Genomic DNA, 24,146 nt, shown 5'->3' with positions numbered 1-24,146 from the left:
ACTTCATCCCTCCCCCTTCCTGGTTTCACCTATCACTTACCAACCTTGTACTTCTTCCTCCCCTCCCACCAACTTCTTACACTGACCTCATTTTTTCCCTAGTCATGATGAAGGGTCTCAGCCCTGTTTATTCCTTTCCACAGATGCTGCCTGATCTGCTGAGTTCCTCTAGCATTTTGTGTGTGTTGCCCGTGAACTAGAGGATATAGGTTCAGGGTGAAAGGTTAAATATTGAAGAGGAACCCAAGGGAGAACTTCCTCACTCAGGGTGGTGTGAATGTGCAACAAGCTGGCAGGGAAATGATGGATGTGGGTTCAAATGCAACATTTAAGACAAATTTGGATAAGTACATGGATGGAAGGGGTATGGGGGGGGTTGCTGTTGTCAAGGTGCAGGTCTATGGAACTAGGCAGAACTGTTCAGCATAGACTAGATGGGCTGAAGGACCTGTTTCTTTGCTGCAGTGCTCTTAGACTCTGCAAGAACTGCATTGTGTTCAGTATAGGGATTCGGGGGGGGGGGGCACCGTGCAAATAGAAAGAGATGGAGCAGATAGAATGAGACTGATTGTCATATGTTGGATTGTGGTGTCCAACTGTTACTTTTCTTACATTTACTTTGTAGTTTAACTTTCCTATGTTTGCTTGGTATTTTTATATATCACTGAACATGTAATTGTTCGATGAATTTTCCAGCAATTATGGTACAGTTGTTTCTGTATTTTTCTAGAAGCCTTTTAAGTTTTCTGTTGCTACTTGAAACTGGATATTTTACGGGTTAATTGTTATTGGTTCCTTAAGGTTGTCATAGCCAGGAGTGGGGATTAGCTGGAATGCCCCCAGTGGTGTGCATACCAAATAGCCTCTGACAACCACGTCCAGCTCCTGGACTTTACATGTGGCTTAGCTACCAAACCTGGCGGGACAGTTCCTATTGACAGAAGGGGCAAAGGCTGGTTACGGGTGCCTTAAAACCAGCTGCTTCGAGCAGTGGGGCTCGTCTGCCATGGTCGGCATCTCATTTGGAAGGAGGAAAATTCTGATTAAGCTTGTGATGCAGCTATACCCATTCATGGGGAAGGCTTTGGGAGAAAACCCTGGGGGAAAATCTGGGGCTGGAATCCCTAAGGCAGTTCTATAGCAAGTTCAACATTGACTACCAGCTCCTGTGATGCTGCTGGTGCCAAACTGTATCGGTCTCCCCTGTTCATTTGGATTCATCAGCTGCATTGAGAGGGGGAGCCTGCTACACGGACAACAGCTGGGATGCAACACCCAAGGTCGACCCAACCAACAGAGGTCCTCACCCTTGTTATCACTGGAATTTCATTATCTCTGGTCTGAGTATGAGAGGACCACAAATACTTCTTCCTTTGTTTTCTTATTTCTTTCTTTGTAACATGTGGAAAAAAAAGCCACAAGCAACACACCTCATTCTTTACTTCAAAGAACCTTTTGATTGCAAAAGTATTACAATCCAACACATATTTATATAGGGCATATTTCTTAACTAGGGGCATGCTCACACAGGAGTCAACCACTGGCTACCCTCTGGAAACATGTAGTGTATTGTGAAACATTGGATCTAGAATTGATGTGTGCTGTGGTGGGTGGGGACGGGAAAAAAAAAGAGGGTTGTTACTGTGTTCTAGGATTATTGTTATCACGGGATCTAGGTGGTGACTGCAGGTGCAAAGTCTAATGGCAGGGGAAGGAGATTTAAACATTAGCTTTATTTGTCACATGTACACTGAAACACAGTGAAATGCTTCAGTTACATTAACAACCAACACTGTCCTAGGACTGCTGGGCGCAGTCCACAAATGTCACTTTGCTTCCTGCACCAACACATCATGCCCACAACTTACTAACCCTAACCCATACATGTTTGGAATGTGGAAGGAAACCGGAGTGCCCAGAGGAAACCCACAGTCACAGGAAGAAAGTACAAGCTCCTATGGACAGCAGTGGGAAGTGAATCTTAATCACTGGCACTGTAAAGTGATATGCTAACTGCTACACTGCCAGGTTGCACTATACTAGAGAGGTAGTCCTACAACCAGCAACTTGGTCAGAGAAGTTTTTCTTTCATAACTAGGAGAGGGGAATTCATTCAGCTTCGCACTGTTACCTTGAGGCAATTCTTCATTCTGTCCTGTCCTGGGGTTAAAGGACAGTGTACATGCACAGGTGGGAGAGGGCAACAGGGCTGGTTCTGCTGCTTTTTGTGTTCTGTGTTATTCTGCTGAGCATTGTGGGAGTGCTATGTTGGCATGGGAATGTGTGGCTTCACTTGTCAGCTGCCTTCAACACACCTTCGTGTGTGTTAGTTATCATAAATGACATTCTTCCTAAGGTGTAAACCATAAAACATCACTGTATGTTTCAATGTACACGTGACAAATAAACTTGAATCTTGAAGACAGCTGGACAGGTACATGGATTGGAAAGGTTCGGACAGGAGGGGGAGGTTTATATAAATAAATAATGGATGGGGTACAAGGGGGACACCTTATATTCTGTCTGGGTAGCCTCCAACCTGATGGCATGAACATTGACTTTTCAAACTTCCGCTAATGCTCCATCTCCTCCTAGTACCCCATCCGTTATTTATTTATATACACATTCTTTCTCTCTCTCTCTCTCTCCTTTTTCATTCTCTGTCCCTCCCACTATACCCCTTGCCCATCCTCTGGGTTCCCCCACCCCCCCTTTCTTTCTCCCTGGGCCTCTTGTCCCACGATCCTCTCATATCCCTTTTGCCAATCACCTGTCCAGCTCTTGGCTCCATCCCTCCCCCTCCTGTATTCTTCCATCATTTTGGATCTCCCCCTTCCACTTTCAAATGTCTTACTAGTTCTTCTTTCAGTTAGTCCTGACGAAGGGTCTCGGCCCGAAACGTCGACTGTACCCCTTCCTAGAGATGCTGCCTGGCCTGCTGCGTTCACCAGCAACTTTGATGTGTGTTGCTTGAAATAGAACTGCTTCTTTGTCTTTGGTGCAACACAAGGTGCATAAAAAATCCCAGCAATGGCCACAACCCATGAGCCAACAATAACCAGGCCATATGCTAAAGTCCAAATTCTCAGCCAGTCCCCAGGGTAAGTTATCAATTGTTACCGAGGGTGGATGATGCCATTAGTCGGTCAAGCAAAAGACAGGGGAAGCCTTGAAGTGAGGGCAGTTGGGATGGTGTAACATTATTAGGTGGACTGGAAAGTGCGGTAAGATCCATGCATGTTCAGCTCTTACTTGTGCATGTAGAAGAATATGTAGCCACTCTTGTCTCGGTCTGCCTGGACTGTTCCTTCCACTGTCCTGGACACCTCCAGATCATTGTATGTCAGCCAGGTCTGCTTCTTTATGTCGAACACATCACTGATGTAGTGACCTTCACAGGGCGATAATTTAAACAATGGTTAGTTGGATTAGTAGAAGATTATGTAGACATTGAGATTGCTGTTTTAATAAGATTAAAGAGAGTGATAGGCTTTATTTGGCACATATACATCAAAAACATACAGTGAAATGTCTCATTTGCACTAATGACCAACACGGTCCGATGATTGTGCTGGGGGCAGCCAGTAAGTGTCGTCATGCTTCCAGTACCAACATAGCATGCCCACAACTTACAACTTCTAACCCGCACACCTCTACAATGCGGGATGAAACTGGAGTACCAACAGGAAATCCACACAGTCACGTGGAGAAGTACAAAACTCCTTACAGACAGCAGGATGAATCAAACCCGTCAGTTATCGCCAGCAATATAAAGTGATTGTGTTAATCCTGCCCATCCCCCACATGATTCATCTGTTGTCGGCCCCCAACCATCCACTCTCCCCTCCTAACAGTACCCCACCCTGCTCTCATGATTATACTCCTTAACCACACGAAACCACCACGGTGGGCTTCACAGCTAACAGGTGAGAAGACAGTTGAAACATCTCAACCCAAGCAAGGCTGCAGGCCCGGATGGTGTCAGTACCAGGGTGCTCAAAGCCTGTGCCCCTCAGCTATGTGGAGTACTTCACCATGTATTCAACCTGAGCCTGAGGCTCCGGAGGGTTCCTGTGCTGTGGAAGACGTCCTGCCTTGTCCCTGTACCGAAGACGCCATGCTCCAGCGGCCTCAATGACTACAGACCGGTGGCATTGACCTCCCACATCATGAAGACCCTGGAAAGACTTGTTCTGGAGCTGCTCCGGCCTATGGTTAGGCCACCCTTAGATCCCCTCCAGTTCGCCTACCAGCCCCGACTAGGAGTTGAGGATGCCATCATCTACCTGATGAACCGTGTCTATCCCCACCTGGACAAGCCAGCGAGCACTGTGAGGGTCATGTTTTTTGACTTCTCCAGTGCGTTCAACACCATCCGCCCTGCTCTGCTGGGGGAGAAGCTGACAGCGATGCAGGTGGATGCTTTCCTGGTGTCATGGATTATTGATTACCTGACTGGCAGACCACAGTACGTGTGCTTGCACTACTGTGTGTCAGACAGGGTGATCCACAGGGTACTGTCTTGTCTCCCTTTCTCTTCACCATTTACACCTCGGACTTCAACTACTGCACAGAGTCTTGTCATCTTCAGAAGTTTTCTGATGACTCTGCGATAGTTGGATGCATCAGCAAGGGAGATGAGGCAGAGTACAGGGCTACGGTAGGAAACTTTGTCACATGGTGTGAGCAGAATTACCTGCAGCTTAATGTGAAAAAGACTAAGGAGCTGGTGGTGGACCTGAGGAGGGCTAAGGCACTGGTGACCCTTGTTTCCATCCAGGGGGTCAGTGTGGACATGGTGGAGGATTACAAATACCTGGGGATACGAATTGACAATAAACTGGACTGGTCCAAGAACACTGAAGCTGTCTACAAGAAGGGTCAGAGCCGTCTCTACTTCCTGAGGACGCCAGTGCTATCATGTTTGCTGTTGTGTGCTGGGGCAGCAGGCTGAGGGTAGCAGACACCAACAGAATCAACAAACTCATTCGTAAGGCCAGTGATGTTGTGGGGATGGAACTGGACTCTCTGACGGTGGTGTCTGAAAAGAGGATGCTGTGTAAGTTGCATGCCATCTTGGTCAATGTCTCCCATCCACTACATTATGTACTGGGTGGACACAGGAGTACATTCAGCCAGAGACTCATTCCTCCGAGATGCAACACTGAGCGTCATAGGAAGTCATTCCTGCCTGTGGCTATCAAACTTTACAACTTCTCCCCTGGAGGGTCAGACATCCTGAGCCAATAGGCTGGTCCTGGACTTATTTCCTGGCATAATTTACATATTATTATTTAATTATTAATGGTTTTATATTGCTATATTTATACTCTGTTCTTGGTTGGTGCAACTGTAACGAAACCAAATTTCCCTCGGGATCAATAAAGTATGACTATGACTATAACCACTGGGCTACTGTGCTACAACCCTAATGTAGAATGCGGCCAAACTACTTTATTTTCCTTAATTGCCTCACATTCTTTGACTCCCTATCATCAAACTTCTCAGCCTTAAATACACACCAAGATTAAATTACCACTGCATTCTGATAAATCGATTGCACACATTTCCTTGGTGGCTATAAACTGCGGCTTCAGCCAGTAAGAGGAAACAACATCTACTTTTCAAGTACAGACTGTCAACTAGGAGCTCAATATCTCTTGAAAACCAAGGTTCCCTAAAACTTTCCTTCATTTTTTTTATTCTGATAGGCACATACAAGCTTAGCATGCTCAAAATTTCACTTTTGAAAGCCTCCCACTTAAGCACACCTTAGCCAGAAAACAGCCTGTCCCAATCCACACTTGGATCCCTTCTGATACCATCAAAATTGGCCATTCTTCAATTTAGAATCTCAACTTGTAGACCAGACCTATCTTTTTTCCATATTTACTTAGAAATTATTTGCATTATGATCACTTGTTTCCCGACACTAACTTCTGTCAGCTGCCTTGTCTCATTCCCAAATAGGAGATCAAGTATCACACACTCTCCTCTTGGGACTTCTATGCACCAATTTAGAAAACATTCCTGAACACATTTGACAAGCAGTATCCCAGCTAGTCCTTTTACAATATGGGAGTCCCAGTCAACATGTGGAAAGTTAAAATCACCTACTATAACAAAATAATGTTTCTTGCAACAGTCTGCCACCTCTCCTTGAAGTTGTTCCCTTAAATCCTGTGGACTGATGGGTGGTCTATAATATAGCCCTATTAATGTGGTCATACCTTTCTTATTCCTCACTTCCACCCATAAAGCCTCATTAGACAAGTTCTCCAGTCTGTCCTGATGGAGCACTGCTGTGACATTTTCCCTGACTTGTAACACCACCCTCCCTCTTTAATCCCTACGGCTCTGTCCCGTCTAAACAACCTAACCCCGGAATATTGAGCTGCCAGTCCCTCCCCTCCTGCAACTAAGTCTCACTAATGGCTACAATATTGTAATTCCATGTGCTGCTCCATGACAAGCCCATCTGCCTTTTCGACAATACTTCTTGCATTGAAATATACACAGCTCAGGACATTAGTCGCATCATGCTTAACCATTGATTCATAACTTTGCCTGAGGTCTTAACAGCATCTATCTCTACATACTCTTCCACTAACTGCTCTGGCACTCAGGTTTCCATCCCCCTGCAACTCTAGCTAATTCCCGCCCCATGCAGCACTAGCAAACCTTCCTGCTGGGATATTAGTCCCTCTCCAGTTCAGGTGCAAACTGTCTCTTCTATACACATTCCACTCCTGTGTCATTTAAGAGAACTCAATGATCCAAAAATCTGATGCACTCCCTCCTACACCAACTCCTTAGTCACGTGTTAAACTATATGACCTTCCTAGTTCTGGCCTCACTAGAACATGGCGCAGGTATCAATCCTGACATCACAACCCTGGAGGTCCTGTCCTTTAATTTAGCAGCTAAATCTTTCAGCTCACTTTGCAGAACCTCTTCACTCTTCCTACCTCTATCATTGGTACCTACACAGAGCACGACCCCTGGCTGCTCACCCTCCCACTTAAGAACACTTGAGGATTTGATCCAAGATGTCCCAGACCCCGATACCCAGGAGGCAACATAACATCAGGGAATCTTGTTCTCGTCCACAGAAACTCCTTTCTGTTCCTCTAACTAAAGAATCCCCTCTTACCACAGTTCACCTCTTCTAATTCCTTCCCTTCTGAGTCACAGAACCAGACTCTGCCAGGGACCTGACTGCTATGACTTTCCTCTGCTGGGTCAACCCCCGAAACAGTACCCAAAGCGGTATACCCGTTGCTGAAGGGGATGGCCACGGGGGACCTTCGCATTGAAAGTCAAACCCCTTCCCCCTTCCTGTCACCCAGCGTCCTGTGTCTTGCATTTTGGGTGTAATATTTCTCTACCTGTCATACCTATCACCCCCCTCAGACTCCTAAATGATCCAGAGTTCATCCAGTTCCTACGCCAACTCCTTTATGTGGAGTGTTAGAAGCTGCAGCTGGATACATTTCATTCAGGTGAAGTAATCAGGTGATCTCTTGGTGAGATTGATAAAATAGATTACAGGTTGACTGCAATTCTTTGAAACAATGACATGGATTTTTCTACAACAACCTGTAAGTGAACTCAAGGTCATGGTTCAACCGCTGTGTAAAGCTATTAAGCTCCCTCAATACGGCACAAAAGCTTCACCCTGGACTCATGTCGAGCCTGTGCAATGGAATATGAGCCCACAAATCCTAACTCAAGAATAAAGAATGCCACCCACTGGGCTATGACAGACAGACCTTGAAAAGGTGGCATCTATCATGAAGGAGCCAGGAGATGCTTTCTTCTCATAAGTACCGTCAGGGAGGAGGTATAGGAGCCTGAAGACCCACATACCCATTTTCCCTTCTTCCCCTCCACCATCAGATTTCTGAGCAGTCGATGAACACTACCTCTCTTTTCCGCTCCTTATTTTTTTTTTTATTCCTTATCCTCCTTATAACATAGTTTTTTTGTCTTGCACTGTACTGCTGCTGCAAAACAACTAATTTCACAAGTTTATTAATGATAATAAACTTAATTCTGATTAGGAATTAGGGTGTTCGGTACCTACCAGAGGAAGAGGAGCTGCCGATGTGACTGACGACACTGATCAATCTATAGGAGTGAGCGAGCTCACCTGTCTGCAAGAACAGGAGGCAGTCAGTAAACTATCTCAGTCTGTCACAGTACATCCATTGCAACAAGGGCATGCCACACTGGACCCTGGAGACCAGGACCAGGGCTGACCTGCCTCTAGACTACACATCTACAAGATGCACTCAAGCAAACCCCCAGACTTATTTTTTTTAACAACACACCCCTAACCTGTGATGTTATCTAAGTGGATGATCAAGAATGGAGTGTAGATGAGGTAAATGCAATCAGGTCTTTTCTACCTAGGTGGGTGAGAATAGAACAAGAGGTTAAGAGTGAAAGGTAAAGTACAAGGAAACTCTGAGGGGGAACTTCTCTCAAAGGGTAGTGTGAGTGTGGAATGAGCTGCTAGCATGCGGGTTCAATTGTAACATTTCAGAGGAGTTTGGATAAATAGATGAATGGGAGGGCTATGGTTCAGGTGTGGTGGATGGGACTAGAAAGGGTAATTGTCTGGCACGGACTAGATGGACCGAAGGGCCTGTTTGTGTGCTGTACTGTGCTATGACTCTAATGGGTTCTAATGGAACCAGGCTGGTTCCGAAGGGCCGTTCAATTCGGAGGCACAGTCTACATACCAGATGCGTATCAAAATATGTCCCAAAACCAGAAGAGGTTCACAAGAATGACTCCAGGAATGAAAGGGTTAATATACAAGACGTATTTGATGGGTCTGGTTCTATACTCGCTGGAGTTTAATAGAATGAGGGGGGAGAATCTCAGTGCCACAGAGGGCTTTGGAGACCAAATTATTGGGTACATTTGAAACAGAGGTTGATGGATTCTTGATGATTAAGGCTGTCATGTATGGAGAAGAGGAGTTCGGTGGCTAATAAAATGGACGAATTCACGGCGCTAGCCAGGCATCAGAGAACATTTCGGGAGTGCAGTATTATGTGTTTCACTGGAACGGGGCTGCACGAGGACATACCTGATCAAAGCTTTCCCATGGACGGCTTCTAGACCGTTTCGGCTGACCGGAAGTGCACTGAGAGTGGTAAGCGTAAAGGAGTTGGGTGCTTACTGTTCTGGTTAACAACAGATGGTGCAATCCGGGTCATATTACGATCAAGGAACGTGTTTGTAGACCAGATATTGAACTTTTTACTGTTGGACTTCGGCCATATTCCACCGAGATACAACACTGGGCAGCACGGGAGGTCGTTCCTGCCTGTGGCCATTGAACTTGCAGCTCCTCCCGTGGAGGGTCAGACACCCTGAGCCAATAGACTGGTCCTGGACTTATTTTCCATCTGGCATAAGTTTGCATTTTGTTGTTTGATTGTTTGTGGTTTTTGTTTTGCTATATTTATGCTCTGTTCTTGATTGGTGTGGCTGTAACGAAACCCAATTTCCCTCGGGATCAATAAAGTATATCTATCTATCTATCAAATATGATCGCGAGAAGGCAGGAGAAGGAGATTGAGAGGGAAAATAAATCAGCCATGATGGAATGCAAGAGCAGACAATGAGCACAGCCAACTACGGCAATATTGACATAGATTCGCCATCCTGTGGCTGAAGAAATTCCTTCTCATCTCTGTTCTAAAGGGATGTCCTGTTATTTTGAGGCTGTGGCCTCTGGTCCAAGATTCACCATACTATTGGAAACATCCTGTCCACTCCTGTCTAGGTCTTTCAATATTCAGTAAGTTTCAATGAGATTCCCCCTTATGTTTCTGAACTCCAGCAAATACAGGCCTAGAACTATTAAACACTTCTCATATATTAACCCTTTCATTTCCAGAATAATTCACATGAATCTCCTTTAGACTCCCTCCAAGGCCAGGACATCTTCATAAGGGGCCCAAAACTGTTCGCAATACTGCAAGTGCATTTGTGACTCCCAAATCGTCGGCTTTGTAATCCCTAGCTTATTCTGCACCAGTGATTAGGGTGCAGTCTGTTGCAACCACTGTCCCACCCCAGCTACTAAGTACCCAGGTCCATTGTCTCACCTCAGCATTCCTCTTCAATTCCTCAGCTTCAGCTTCACTATAATCCATGTCCAGAATTTCTTCATTGCCAGAGTCTTCATCCGAGCCCATGAGATCTCCAAATGAGTTATTGAACTCTGCAAGTACAGTATCATTGTTGTCACAATAAAATGAAATTAAAACTAAAACGGTATTATTGTTGGGAAAATGCAAATTTGTGTAAAGCTGTTAGCTCTATGCGCCTTTATTAACTTTATTTGTCACATGTACATTGAAATTTCTCTGGAGCAGTGGAGGCTGAGCTGAGATCTGATAGAGGTTTATAACGTTATGAGAGGCATAAATAAAGTAGACAGACAGTATCTTTTTCCCAGGGTTGAAATCTCTAGTAGCAGAGGGTGTGCATTTAAGATGAGAAAGAGTAATTTCAAAGGAGATGTGAGGGGCAAGTTTAAAAAAAGAGTGGTGGGTACCTGAGATGCACTGCCCGAGTTGGTGGTTGAAGCAGACACATTAGGAATTTTTAAGAGATGTTTAGAAAGGCACATAAATGGAAGGATATTGACATTTTAGAGGCAGAAGGGATTAGTTTAGTTGGCCATTTGATTACTAAGTTAACTGATTCGGCTCAACATCATGGGCTGATGGGCCTGTTCATGTGCTGTGCAGCACTGTGAAATCCATAAGATCAGAAGACATAGGAGCAGAATGAGGCTATTCTGCTTATCAAGTCAGTTCCACCATTTCATCATGGCTGATCCATTTCCTTCTCAACCCCATTCTCCTGCCTTTTCCATGTAACCTTTCATGCCCTGACTAATTAAGAACCTATCAACCTCGGTCTTAAATACACCCAATGACCTGGCCTCCACAGCTGCCTGTGGCAAAGAATTCCACAGATTCACCACCCACTGGCTAAAGAAATTATTCTTCCTTTCCATTCTAAATGGACGCCCCTCTATTCTGAGGCTGCACCCTCCGGTCTTGGACTCCCCCAACACAGAAAACATCCTCTCCACAGCCACTATTTAGGTCTTTCAACATTTGATAGGTTTAAATGAGATCCCCCTCCACCCATTTTTCTAAACTCTAACGAGTACAGGCCCAGAGCCATCAAACACTCATGTGATTAGCCTTTCATTCCTATAATCACTCTCATGAACTTTCTCTGAACCCTCTCCAATGTCAGCACATCCTTTCTTAGATAAGGGCCCAAAACTCTCAATACTCCAAGTGAGGCCTCAACAGTGCTTTATAAAGCCTCAACATTACATCCTTACTCTTATATTCTACGAGGGGTGATTGATAAGTTCGTGGCCTAAGGTAGAAGGAGTCAATTTTAGAAAACCTAGCACATTTATTTTTCAACGTAGTCCCCTCCTACATTTACACTTAGTCCAGCGGTCATGGAGCATACGGATCCCTTCTTTGTAGAAGTGGTTCACATCAGGGGTGATTGATAAGTTCATGGCCTAAGGTAGAAGGAGATAAGTTATACCGCTCTCCTTACATGCACGTGCAGTTCAACTCTTTGAGTGAAAACGCAGAAAGTTTTAAATTAACAACTCATCTCCTTCTACCTTAGGTCACAAACTTATCAATCACCCCTGCTGTGGACCACTTCTAGAGGTCCAAGAGGCCGACTTCTACAAAGAAGGGATCCGTATGCTCCACGACTGCTGGACTAAGTGTGTACATGTAGGAAAAATAAATGTGCTAGGTTTTCACCCCTCGTAGTCCTCTCGAAAGGAACGCTAATATTGCATTTGCATTCCTTACCACCGACTAAATCTGCAAAATAACCTTTAGGGAATTCTGCACAAGGACTCCCAAGTCCCTTTTACACCTCAAACCACAAGAATTCTGCAGATGCTGGAAATTCAAGCAACACACATCAAAGTTGCTGGTGAACACAGCAGGCCCGGCAGCATCTCTAGGAAGAGGTACAGGAAGAGGTTTCAGGCCGAGACCCTTCATTAGTCCTGATGAAGCCTGCTGCCAGGCTTGCTGCGTTCACCAGCAACTTTGATGTGTGTTGCTCTCTTTACACCTAGCAGTTTTGAATTTTCTCCCCGTTTAGAAAATAGTCTGTGCTTTTATTCCTTCTATCAAAGTACATGAGCATACACTTACCAAAACTATATTCCATCTTTGTCCATTCTCCTAGTCTGCCCAAGTCCTTCCACAACCTCCCTGCTTCCTCAACACTATTTGCAAGCCCACCAATCTTCATATCATCTGCAAACCTGGCCACAAAGCCATCAATTCAATTGACATGCATTGTAAAAAGCAGTCCCAACACTGACCCCTGGGGAACACCACTAATCACTGGCAGCCAAGCTGAAAAAGACTCCCTTTATTCCCACTTTTTGCCTCCTGCCAGTCAGCCAATGCTTTATCCAAGCTACTATCTCTTCGGTAATACCAGGGCTCTTATTTTGTTACACAGCCTCATGTGTGGCACCTTCTGAAAATCCAAGTACACACCATCCACCAATTCTCCTTCTTGTTATTTCTTCAAAGAATTCCAACAGATTTGTCAAGCAAGATTTTCCCTTAAGGAAACTATGCTGACTTTGGCCCATTTCTTTATGGTCCTCCAAGTACCCCAAAACCACATCATTAACAATTGACTCCAACATCTTACCAATCACTGAGCAACACAGTCTGAGGATATACTGAAAGAAAGCAAAGAGTGGGAATAAAGGGGCCTTTTCCAGTTGGCTGATGGTGACTAATGTGGTTCTGTAGACGTCGGTGCCGGAGCCGCTACTTTTCACAATATAAAGTCTGGATGATGGAATCAATGGCTTTGTGGCCAAGGTTGCGGACGATATGAAGACAGGTGGACGGGCAGGTAGTGTTGAGAAATTAGGGACCTGCACAGATTAGAAGAATGTATGAGAAGCATGATGGGCGCTGGGCTTGTACTCATTGGAATTTAGAAGAATGAGGGGTGGATCTCATGGAAACTATTGAATATTGAAAGGACCTGACAGAGGGAATCTAGAGAGGATGTTTCTTATAGTGGGTGAAATCCAGGACTAAAGGGCACAACATCAAAATACAAGGACAACCCTTTAAGAGAGAGATAAGGAGGAAATTTCTTTTGCTAGAGGGTGGTGAACTTATGAAATTCATTGCCACCTACAGCTGTGGAGGCCAAGTCACAGGGTATACTTGAAGTGGAGGTTGACAGGTCCTTGATTAGTAAGGTTTTCTTTCAAAGGTTACAGGGAGAAGGCAGGAGAATGAGGTTGAGAGGGATAATAAACCAGCCAAGATTGAATGATGGAGCAGACTCGATGGGCTGAATGGGTAAATTCAGCTCCCATGTTTTATGGTCCCTTCCAAATAAAAATAATAGCTATTAATTCTTCACTACACTGCTTGTGAAGTGTGCACTGTCACATTTAGCTATGTGACAGTGAGATCACTTCAAAGCTTCTGACAAATAAGGTCACCAGAAGCCATACCTTGGATACTCAGCTCTGTGGCTCGTTTCAGGTCATCATCTTCTTTCATCTCCCGAGCCTCCTGATCGGTCAAAGAGAGAGAAAGCTTTCAGTAACAACCCTGGCGTAATGCCCAACACTTAGAACAACTATCACATATTACCCAGGCATTAGGAGCTGGGACTCCATCCCCACCTCAGCAACAGCAAGCTTGAGAGAATGCCGTGCCACTTGGAGATGCGGATCTTCACACTAGACCACAGCTGAAGCTATACCAGAGACACAGCCCTGTAACACACCCTTTTAACCCAACAAGCCCAATGGCCCGATGCCGGCCCCCTAGGCCTGAGTTGACGTAGTAGTAGCCCAATTACACCCACGTGACCAACTAACCCAAGCCGTACATCTCTCGGAATGTGGGAGGAAACCCGAGCACCCAGAGGAAACCCAGACAGTAATGGTGAGAATGTACAAGCTCCTTATAGATAACAGCAGAAATTGAACCCCAATCTTACAGCTGGCACTGTAATCGCATTACGCTAACCGCTATGCTTCCGAGGCACGCCCTTTCGTCTTCAGGCAGCAAGAATCGAACTCTGATCGGTGATTGCTAGAGCTGTAAAGTATTACGTTGACCACTATGCTACTACACCATCCTGATTTTCTTGAAGGGTAATACTGAATGGATCCAAGACTCTGCAGTTACCACAAGCAGCATGTGGGGTACCATCGTAGCACAGTGGTTACTGCGGCACTGTTACGTTTCAGGGCGTTAGGAGTTCAATTCCAGCACCATTGCCATCTGTAAGGAGTTTGTACATTCTTCCGGTAACAACATGGGTTTCCTCTGGGTGCTCTGGTTTCCTCCCACAGTACTGGTTAGTAGGTTAGATGTCATTGTGAATTATCCTGTGATTGGGCTAGTGTTAAATAGGTGGGTTGCTGGGTGGTGCACGACTTGTTGGGCGGAAGGGACTGTTCCATACTCTTATCCCTAAATAAAGTAAATAAATAAATAAACATCAACATTAAGTTAATGTTATGGAACTGACCTGTTCCTGGAGACTCTGGGCCAGAGCCTGCTGCAGCTCCTGTTCTTCCCGCTCCCTGTCGAGGTCATACTGCTGCATCCAGTCCATCTCACCCTGAGAACCCTTCGGAGTCTTATTCTCCTTATTCTCATCAAAGTCCTTTATGGCTTCATTAGTGTCGATTCCTTTGGATGTAAAGAGAGGATGAAGGTCAATGGGTTACAGAGCGGTATTTGACTGCTCATTCCAGCCCAGAGTTACAACTCAAGGGAGTTTCCACCTGTCTGTGAAATGAGTTTGCAGAGTTTTATGAAAATTCTTAATTGCTAATATGTAGCCCAGTCCTTGACACAAGGTAAATGAATCTCAGGGATGTATATGCTGACATACAGTATACAGTAAACACTTTGACAATAAATTTACTTTGAATGTTGATACGGCATTATATGATAATCACACAAGCTACAGAGAGGCTGGCGTGGTATCTAGAAAAGGAATGTTTTCTTAATGTAGATTAACAGCTCTGTTTTCGAACCAGTGATGTGTCTGCCCTGGGAATCTATGTCAAGATGGCAGTTTATGGTGTTTAGCTGCACACCTCCGGTCCTGGAAAAGTGCAGAGGAAACTTTACTTTGCATTAGCACAGGATACCAATGCTCGTCAAATAGTGGCTTCTCAGGAGAAGACAAGAGTGGTGGTAGATGGTTGTCTGTCTGACTGGAGGCCTGTGACTCGTGGTGTGCTGCAGGGATCAGTGCTAGGTCAACTGAATCAGCAAATTTGCAGATGACACCAAAACTGGGGGTAGTAGTAGACAGCGAAGCAGGATCTGGATCAGCTGGGAAAAAAAGCAGATGGAACTTAACGAAGAAAAGTGTGAGGTGTTGCACTTTGGGAGGACAAGTCAGGCTAGGACTTACATGGTAAGCAGCAGGACACCAAGGAGTGCGGTAGAACAGAGGGACATAGGAATACAGATCCATATTCCTTTAAACTGACATCTCAGGTAGATAGGGTTGTAAAGCAAGCCATTGGCTTTCATAAATCAAAGTACTGAGGACAGGAGATCAGATGTTATGTTGAAGTTGTATACGACATTGGTGAGGCCCAATTTGGAGAATTGTGTGCAGTTCTGGTCATCTACTAACAGGAAAGATAAGAGAGTACAGAGAAAATTTACAAGGATATTGCTGGGACAAGGACCTGAGTTATAGGGAAAGGTTAAATAGATTAGGACTTTCATTTCCTGGAGTGTTTGACAATGAGGGGAGATTTGATAGAGGTATGTAAAATTTTATAGATGGGGTAAATGCAAACAGGTTCTTTTCCCGAGTGAGATTAGGTGCGACTAGAACTATAGGTTAAGGGTGAAAGGTTAAATATTTAAGGGGAACCTGAAGGGAAATTCTTCACTTAGAGAGTGGTGGGAGTGTGAAATGAACTATCACTAGAAGTGGCGGATGCAGGTTCAATTGCAATATTTAAGAGAACAAGTCCAGATAAGTATATGGATGTGTTGAGTATGGAGGGCTATTGTCCAGACAGGGGTCAATGGGACTAGGCAGAATAACAGTTTGCCATGAGCTAGATTGGCTGAATGGCCTGTTTATTTATTTATTGATATAGAAACATAGAAAATAGGTGCAGGAGTAGGCCATTCGGCCCTTCCAGCCTGCACCGCCATTTATTATGATCATGGCTGATCATCCAACTCAGAACCCCGCCCCAGCCTTCCCTCCATACCCCCTGACTCCCGTAGCCACAAGGGCCATATCTAACTCCCTCTTAAATATAGCCAATGAACTGGCCTCAACTGTTTCCACAGATTCACCACTCTCTGTGTGAAGAAGTTTTTCCTAATCTCGGTCCGAAAAGGCTTCCCCTCTATCCTCAAACTGTGGCCCCTTGTTCTGGACTTCCCCAACATCGGGAACAATCTTCCTGCATCTAGCCTGTCCAATCCCATTAGGATCTTATACGTTTCAATCAGATCCCCCTTCAATCTTCTAAATTCCAACGAGTACAAGCCCAGTTCATCCAGTCTTTCTTCATATGAAAGTCCTGCCATCCCAGGAATCAATCTGGTGAACCTTCTTTGTACTCCCTCTATGGCAAGGATGTCTTTCCTCAGATTAGGGGACCAAAACTGCACACAATACTCCAGGTGTGGTCTCACCAAGGCCTTGTACAACTGCAGTAGTACCTCCCTGCTCCTGTACTTGAATCCTCTCGCTATAAATGCCAGCATACCATTCGCCTTTTTCACCGCCTGCTGTACCTGCATGCCCACTTTCTATGACTGGTGTATAATGACACCCAGGTCTCGTTGCACCTCCCCTTTTCCTAATCGGCCACCATTCAGATAATAATCTGTTTTCCTATTTTTGCCACCAAAGTGGATAACTTCACATTTATCCACATTAAATTGCATCTGCCATGAATTTGCCCACTCACCCAACCTATCCAAGTCACCCTGCATCCTCTTAGCATCCTCCTCACTGCTAACACTGCCACCCAGGTTCGTGTCATCCGCAAACTTGGAGATGCTGCATTTAATTCCCTCATCCAAGTCATTAATATATATTGTAAACAACTGGGGTCCCAGCACTGAGCCTTGGGGTACCCCACTAGTCACTGCCTGCCATTCTGAAAAGGTCCCGTTTATTCCCACTCTTTGCTTCCTGTCTGCTAACCAATTCTCCACCCACACCAATACCTTACCCCCAATACCGCGTGCTTTAAGTTTGCACACTAATCTCCTGTGTGGGACCTTGTCAAAAGCCTTTTGAAAATCCAAATATACCACATCCACTGGTTCTCCCCTATCCACTCTACTAGTTACATCCTCAAAAAATTCTATGAGATTCGTCAGACATGATTTTCCTTTCACAAATCCATGCTGACTTTGACCGATCATTTCACCGCTTTCCAAGTGTGCTGTTATCACATCCTTGATAACTGACTCCAGCAGTTTCCCCACCACCGACGTTAGGCTAACCGGTCTATAATTCCCCGGTTTCTCTCTCCCTCCTTTTTTAAAAAGTGGAGTTACATTAGCCACCCTCCAATCCTCAGGAACTAGTCCAGAATCCAACGAGTTTTGAAAAATTATCACTAATGCATCCACTATTTCTTGGGCTACTTCCTTAAGCACTCTAGGATGCAGACCATCTGGCCCTGGGGATTTATCTGCCTTCAATCCCTTCAATTTACCTAACACCACTTCCCTACTAACATGTATTTCGCTCAGTTCCTCCATCTCACTGGACCCTCTGTCCCTTACTATTTCTGGAAGATTATTTATGTCCTCCTTAGTGAAGACAGAACCAAAGTAATTATTCAATTGGTCTGCCATGTCCTTGCTCCCCATAATCAATTCACCTGTTTCTGTCTGCAGGGGACCTACATTTGTCTTTACCAGTCTTTTCCTTTTTACATATCTATAAAAGCTTTTACAGTCCGTTTTTATGTTCCCTGCCAGTTTTCTCTCATAATCTTTTTTCCCCTTCATAATTAAGCCCTTTGTCCTCCTCTGCTGAACTCTGAATTTCTCCCAGTCCTCAGGTGAGCCACTTTCTCTGGCTAATTTGTATGCTGCTTCTTTGGAATTGATATTATCCCTAATTTCTCTTGTCAGCCACGGGTGCACTACCTTCCTTGATTTATTCTTTTGCCAAACTGGGATGAACAATTGTTGTAGTTCATCCATGCAACCTTTAAATGCTTGCCATTGCATATCCACTGTCAATCCTTTAAGTGTCATTTGCCAGTCTATCTTAGCTAATTCACGTCTCATACCTTCAAAGTTACCCCTCTTTAAGTTCAGAACCTTTGTTTCTGAATTAACTACGTCACTCTCCATCTTAATGAAGAATTCCACCATATTATGGTCACTCTTACCCAAGGTGCCTCTCACGACAAGATTGCTAATTAACCCTTCCTCATTGCTCAAAACCCAGTCCAGAATAGCCTGCTCTCTAGTTGGTTCCTCGACATGTTGGTTCAAAAAACCAGACCGCATACATTCCAAGAAATCCTCTTCCTCAGCACCTTTACCAATTTGGTTCACCCAATCTACATGTAGATTGAAGTCACCCATTATAACTGCTGTTCCTTTATTGCACACATTTCTAATTTCCTGTTTAATACCATCTCCGACCTCACTACTACTGTTAGGTGGCCTGTACACAACTCCCACCAGCGTCTTCTGCCCCTTAGTGTTAGGCAGCTCTACCCATATTGATTCCACATCTTCCCGGCTTATGTCCTTGCTTTCTATTGCGTTAATCTCTTCTTTAACCAGAACGCCACCCCACCTCCCCTTCCTTCATGTCTATCCCTCCTGAATATTGAATATCCCTGAACGTTGAGCTCCCATCCCTGGTCACCCTGGAGCCATGTCTCTGTGATCCCAACTATATCATAATCATTAATAACAATCTGCACTTTCAATTCATCCACCTTATTACGAATGCTCCTTGCATTGACACACAAAGCCTTCAGGTGCTCTTTTACAACTTTCTTAGCCCTTATACAATTATGTTGAAAAGTGGCCCTTTTTAATGCTTGCCCTGGATTTGTCGGCCTGCCACTTTTACTTTTCTCCTTAGTACTTTTTGCTTCTACCCTCACTTTACACCCCTCTGTCTCTCTGCACTGGTTCCCATCCCCCTGTTGTGAACTAACCTCCTCACGCCTAGCCTCTTTAATTTGATTCCCACCACCCAACCATTCTAGTTTAAAGTCACCTCAGTAGCCCCCGCTAATCTCCCTGCCAGGATATTGGTCCCCCTAGGATTCAAGTGTAACCCGTCCTTTTTGTACAGGTCACGCCTGCGCCAAAAGAGGTCCCAATGATCGAAAAACTTGAATCCCTGCCCCCTGCTCCAATCCCTCAGCCACGCATTTATCCTCCACCTCATCGCATTCCTACTCTCACTGTCGCGTGGCACAGGCAGTAATCCCGAGATTACTACCTTTGCGGTCCTTTTTCTCAACTCGCTTCCTAGCTCCCTATATTCTCCTTTCAGGACCTCATCCCTTTTCCTACCTATGTCATTGGTACCTATATGTACCATGACCTCTGGCTCCTCACCCTCCCACTTCAGGATATCTTGGACACGATCAGAAATATCCCGGACCCTGACACCAGGGAGGCAAACTACCATCCGGGTCTCTGGACTGCGTCCACAGAATCGCCTATCTGACCCCCTTACTATCGAGTCCCCTATCACAACTGCCCTCCTCTTCCTTGCCCTACCCTTCTGAGCTACAGGGCCAGACTCTGTGCCGGAGGCACGGCCACTGTTGCTTCCCCCGGGTAAGCTGTCCCCCCCAACAGTACTCAAACAGGAGTACCTGTTGATAAGGGGCACAGCCACCGGGGTACTCCCTATTACCTGACTTTTCCCCTTCCCCCTCCTAACCGTGACCCACTTGTCTGCCTCCCGTGGCCCCGGCGTGACCACCTGCCTGCAACTCCTCTCTATCACCTCCTCACTCTCCCTGACCAGACGAAGGTCATCGAGCTGCAGCTCCAGTTCCATAATGCGGTCCCTTAGGAGCTGCATCTCGATGCACTTGGCGCAGATGTAGACGTCCAGGAGGCTTGGAGACTCCAGGGCCTCCCACATCCGACACTGAGAACAGCAAACTGCCCTCACACTCATAATGCCCCTCTCCTCAAATAACAACAGAAAATGAATGCCAAACCTTCCTCGCCTCGCCCGCTTCCGCCTAAGCCCGTTGAGCCGAAGCCCTTAAGTCTTCACTCTGCTCCCGGCTCACTCCGCCGCCCGCAAACTACGCTGCCCGCTCTATGAGGCTTTGTTCCTTTTAAATCTGACGCACTGCTCAGCCCGACGTCACACGCCTGCGCAGTCCCGCCTCTCAGAACGCCGTTGGAGAAAAAAAATAACGAAAATTTCAAAAATATACAGCATGGAACAGGCCATCCTGGCCTTTCCAGCCACACTGCCCAGTAACCCCTGATTTAATGCTAGCCTAATCAAGGGACAATTTACATGACCGATTAACCTACCAACCGGTACGTCTTTGGACTGTGGACAAAACTCATGCAGTCATTTGGAGAACACATAATCCCCTTACAGGCAGCTGTGGGAATTGAACCCAGGTCGCTGGAACTGTAAAGTATTGTACTAACCACAACACCACCATGTAACTCGTGTCCTGTAGTGCCCTATAACTCAATGCATTAGTAGCTACTTTAGGGAGCTATGGACTTGCACCCTCCAGGTCTTCCTGTATATCAATACTCCAAGGTTGGTCCCTGCAATTTCCTTTGAGTCCAACCAGATTTTAACTCCTCATTCTTGCCTGGAATAAATTCCATGAGCTGCTGCTCCATCCATCTTACCAGCTATGTCTTTTCCCATCTTTAGACATCCTTCTTCACTATCTACCTATTTTTGCATCTTCTACAAATGTACTAATCAGACCACTCTGTATTCCCTTTGAAGTCATTTACATATATTACAGACACCAATGGTCCAAGCACCAATCCTAGTAGTACATCATTTGCTACAGACACCCAGTAGGTAAAACACCCACCCACCACTACCCTCTACCTCTGATCACTGACACAATTTTCTATTCATTTTGTCAACACTCCTCTGATCTCTCGTGCCTTGACCTTTTGGACCTCGTCAAAAACCTTACTGAAGTCCATGTAGACCCTGTCTACCTTTCCACCTTCACCAATTTTATTAGTCAACTCCTCAAAAATAAAACTGATTTGAGACACAATCTCCCCTGCACAAAATCATGCTGACTCCTCCTAATCAGACCCTGCCTTTCTCATGGGACCACTCTCATGTTGGAGAAGAAATACCTCATATTCAGTCCGGGTAGCTGCCAACCTGATGGCATGAACACTGATATCTCTAACTTCCAGTAATTCCCGTTCTCCCCCCACCCACCCACCCCTTCAATTCCCCACTTCTTCTCATCTGCCTGGTCCCCTCCTCTTTCCCCTTCTCCATAGATTACTCTCCTCTTATCAGATTCTCTCTTCTTCAGCCCTTTACCTTTTCCACCCAACACCTCCCAGCTTCTCACTTCAACCCCTCCCCCACCCACCTATTTTCCCCTCACCTGGTCTCACCTATCATCTACCTCACCCAACTGCCCTTTCCCCCCACCACTTTATTCTGCCTTCTTTCCTTCTGCCTGACCTGCTGAGTTCCTGCAGCATTTTGTGTTGGTTAGTCCCTAACGTTCCACGAATGGGGGATATCATTTCCCAAATCTGGATAGTGCATAGACAGATATGCACATGGATGATAGAAAAATAGAGGGCTATGTGGGAGGGAAGGGTTAGATTGATCTTAGAGAAGGTTGAAGTGTCAATATAACATCATGAGCCGAAGGGCCTGTATTGTGCTGTACTGTTCTATGTTCTGATGGAAACCTACTTGAAATACCAGTCATACACAGCTTCCTAAGTGAAAGAGCACACTGTTGAAAACATCTTTTATAGTTACTCAATTCAGTGGGTACAATGGAAAAGCATTACCCAAGAAGGCAAAATTCAAAGATCCCAGAGACCACCGTAGTGAGTCCTGATGAAGGGTCTCGGCCTGAAACATTAACTGTTTACTCTTTTCCGTAGATGCTGCCTGGCCTGTTGAGTTCCTCCAGCATTTTGTATGTGTCCTCTAGACCATGCCATCTTCTTGCAACTACCATTGGGCAGGAGGTACAGAAGCCTGACGTCTCACACCACCAGGTTCAGGAACATCTATTTCCAAGTGGCTCTTAAATGTCCCCAATTTATCTGCCACCACCATTGGCAGGGTGTTCTACGCACCCAACACTCTGTGTATAAAAGAAAACTACCTCTGACATACCCCCTATACTGTCATAGTCACAGCAAAGAAACAGGTCCTGTGGCCTATCTAGTCCACGCTGAACTATTATTCTGCCTCGTACCATCAACCAGCAGCTGAACCAAAGCCCTTCATACCACTCCTATCCATGTACTTACCCAAACTTCTCCTAAATATTGAACCCACATCCATCCTTTCCCCTGGCAGCTTGTTTCCTACTTGCAGCACCGTCCGAGTGAAGAGGTTCCCCTCAAGTTCCCCTTGAACATTTCACCACCTAATTTCCTCTGATCACCTTAAAATAATGCACCCTTGTATTAATCATTTCCGCCTTGGCAAAGAAAGCCTCTGGCTGTCCAAGATGCCTCCACAGAGAAAAGCCTAGCTCGCTCAACCTTCAATCTATGTTCAGTTATAGTTTAATTAATATTTGACTAAGCAAAAACCTATCAACCTTTAAATACACCCAATGAACTGGACTGCACAGCCATCTGTGGCAATGAATTCCACAGATTCACCACCCCCTGGCTGAAGAAATTTCTCCTCATCTCTGTTCTAAAGAGACATCCTTCTACTCTGAGGCTGTGCCCCTAGTCCTCGACTCCCCTACCATTGGAAACATCCTTTCTACGTCCACTCTATCCACACCTTTCAATATTCAATAACCTTTAATGAGAGCAGATCCTTCAGCCTCTCTGGTCTGCCTAGTCCCACCAACTTTGTTTAGATGACAGTAACTTGCCCTGCCTAAAGTAAAAACTGTCAAGAGGATCACCAGGATCTCCCTCCCTCCCCACTATTTGTGACATTTACCAGAAGCGTTGCAGACAAAGGGCCAAAAGCATTACTGAGAATCCCTACAACCCATCCCACAATCTCTTTGACCCACTACCAACAGGAAGCTAAAAGAATCAGGACTAGGACTGCTTCCTCCCCAAGGCTGAGAGACTAATGAATACTCTGCCACCACCAAGGTCTTGCCACTGGGACAGCAAACTATTTACTGTTTACTTGTGCTGTGCACTACATGCATTTTATTAACTTGTTAATGATGATATTTTGTTTCACGTGCTGTGCGAGATATGTGTACAGTCAGATGACAATAAACCTGAACTTGAATTGTAGTGACCCACCTGTGTCAGTGGGGTTTCTGGATCCATCTGTTGCTGCCCCTTCGTGCTGTTCCAAGAGTTCTTGGGCTTCGTCGTCCCCGAAGCCAGTGTCAGGGCTACTGCTGGGCTTCTCCTGATCCTCCTCTGCACTGAGGGACAGAGAGGTTTCCTGCTTGCTGATCTCCAGCACGGCAGCCAACAACTCGTCGTCACTCATCTTGTCAAAAGAAGAATCCAGCACTGCTGTGGTGGGCGGGTGCTCTATCTCCTGCTTGCTTGCTTTCAGAGCCTTTCACAGAGATAAAAAGCACAAGCCAGATAGCTGGCCGGTAAGCACACAGATGACAAGATGAACCCACATCATACAAAAGTCCATAAGAAGTACTGGATACAGCCTAGTCCGTAACAGATAAAGCCCTGGTCTCTACTGAGCACATCTACACAACAGCACTACCACAGAAAAGCAGAACCCAACCCCACCTCACCCCACCCATCCAGGCCATGCTTCTTATTTTCCCCCCTTGACGCTGCCATCAGGAAGAAGATACAAAAGCCTCAGGAACCACACCACCAGGTTCAGGAACAATTATTATA

At 45.5% G+C, this 24,146-nt stretch overlaps 1 protein-coding gene across 2 annotated transcripts in view; it reads right to left on the bottom strand.

The window, feature by feature from the left end:
• The window catches only part of usp37 (ubiquitin specific peptidase 37), a 102,699-nt gene that overhangs the window by 5,515 nt on the left and 73,038 nt on the right, over window positions 1-24,146 (bottom strand). For both annotated transcript variants that reach the window (XM_063051429.1, XM_063051430.1), the window contains exons 18-23: window positions 23,574-23,841; window positions 14,614-14,777; window positions 13,583-13,643; window positions 10,128-10,243; window positions 8,087-8,156; window positions 3,253-3,391 (exon numbers count right to left, since the gene is read on the bottom strand). In XM_063051429.1, coding sequence (XP_062907499.1) covers window positions 3,253-3,391; window positions 8,087-8,156; window positions 10,128-10,243; window positions 13,583-13,643; window positions 14,614-14,777; window positions 23,574-23,841 — 818 coding nt within the window. The remainder of the gene's footprint in view (window positions 1-3,252; window positions 3,392-8,086; window positions 8,157-10,127; window positions 10,244-13,582; window positions 13,644-14,613; window positions 14,778-23,573; window positions 23,842-24,146) is intronic.

This window comes from Mobula hypostoma, chromosome 6 (genome assembly GCF_963921235.1).
Source record: "Mobula hypostoma chromosome 6, sMobHyp1.1, whole genome shotgun sequence".
NCBI classification, from domain to species: Eukaryota; Metazoa; Chordata; class Chondrichthyes; order Myliobatiformes; family Myliobatidae; genus Mobula; species Mobula hypostoma.
This window is presented reverse-complemented; position numbering and strand designations above follow the sequence as displayed.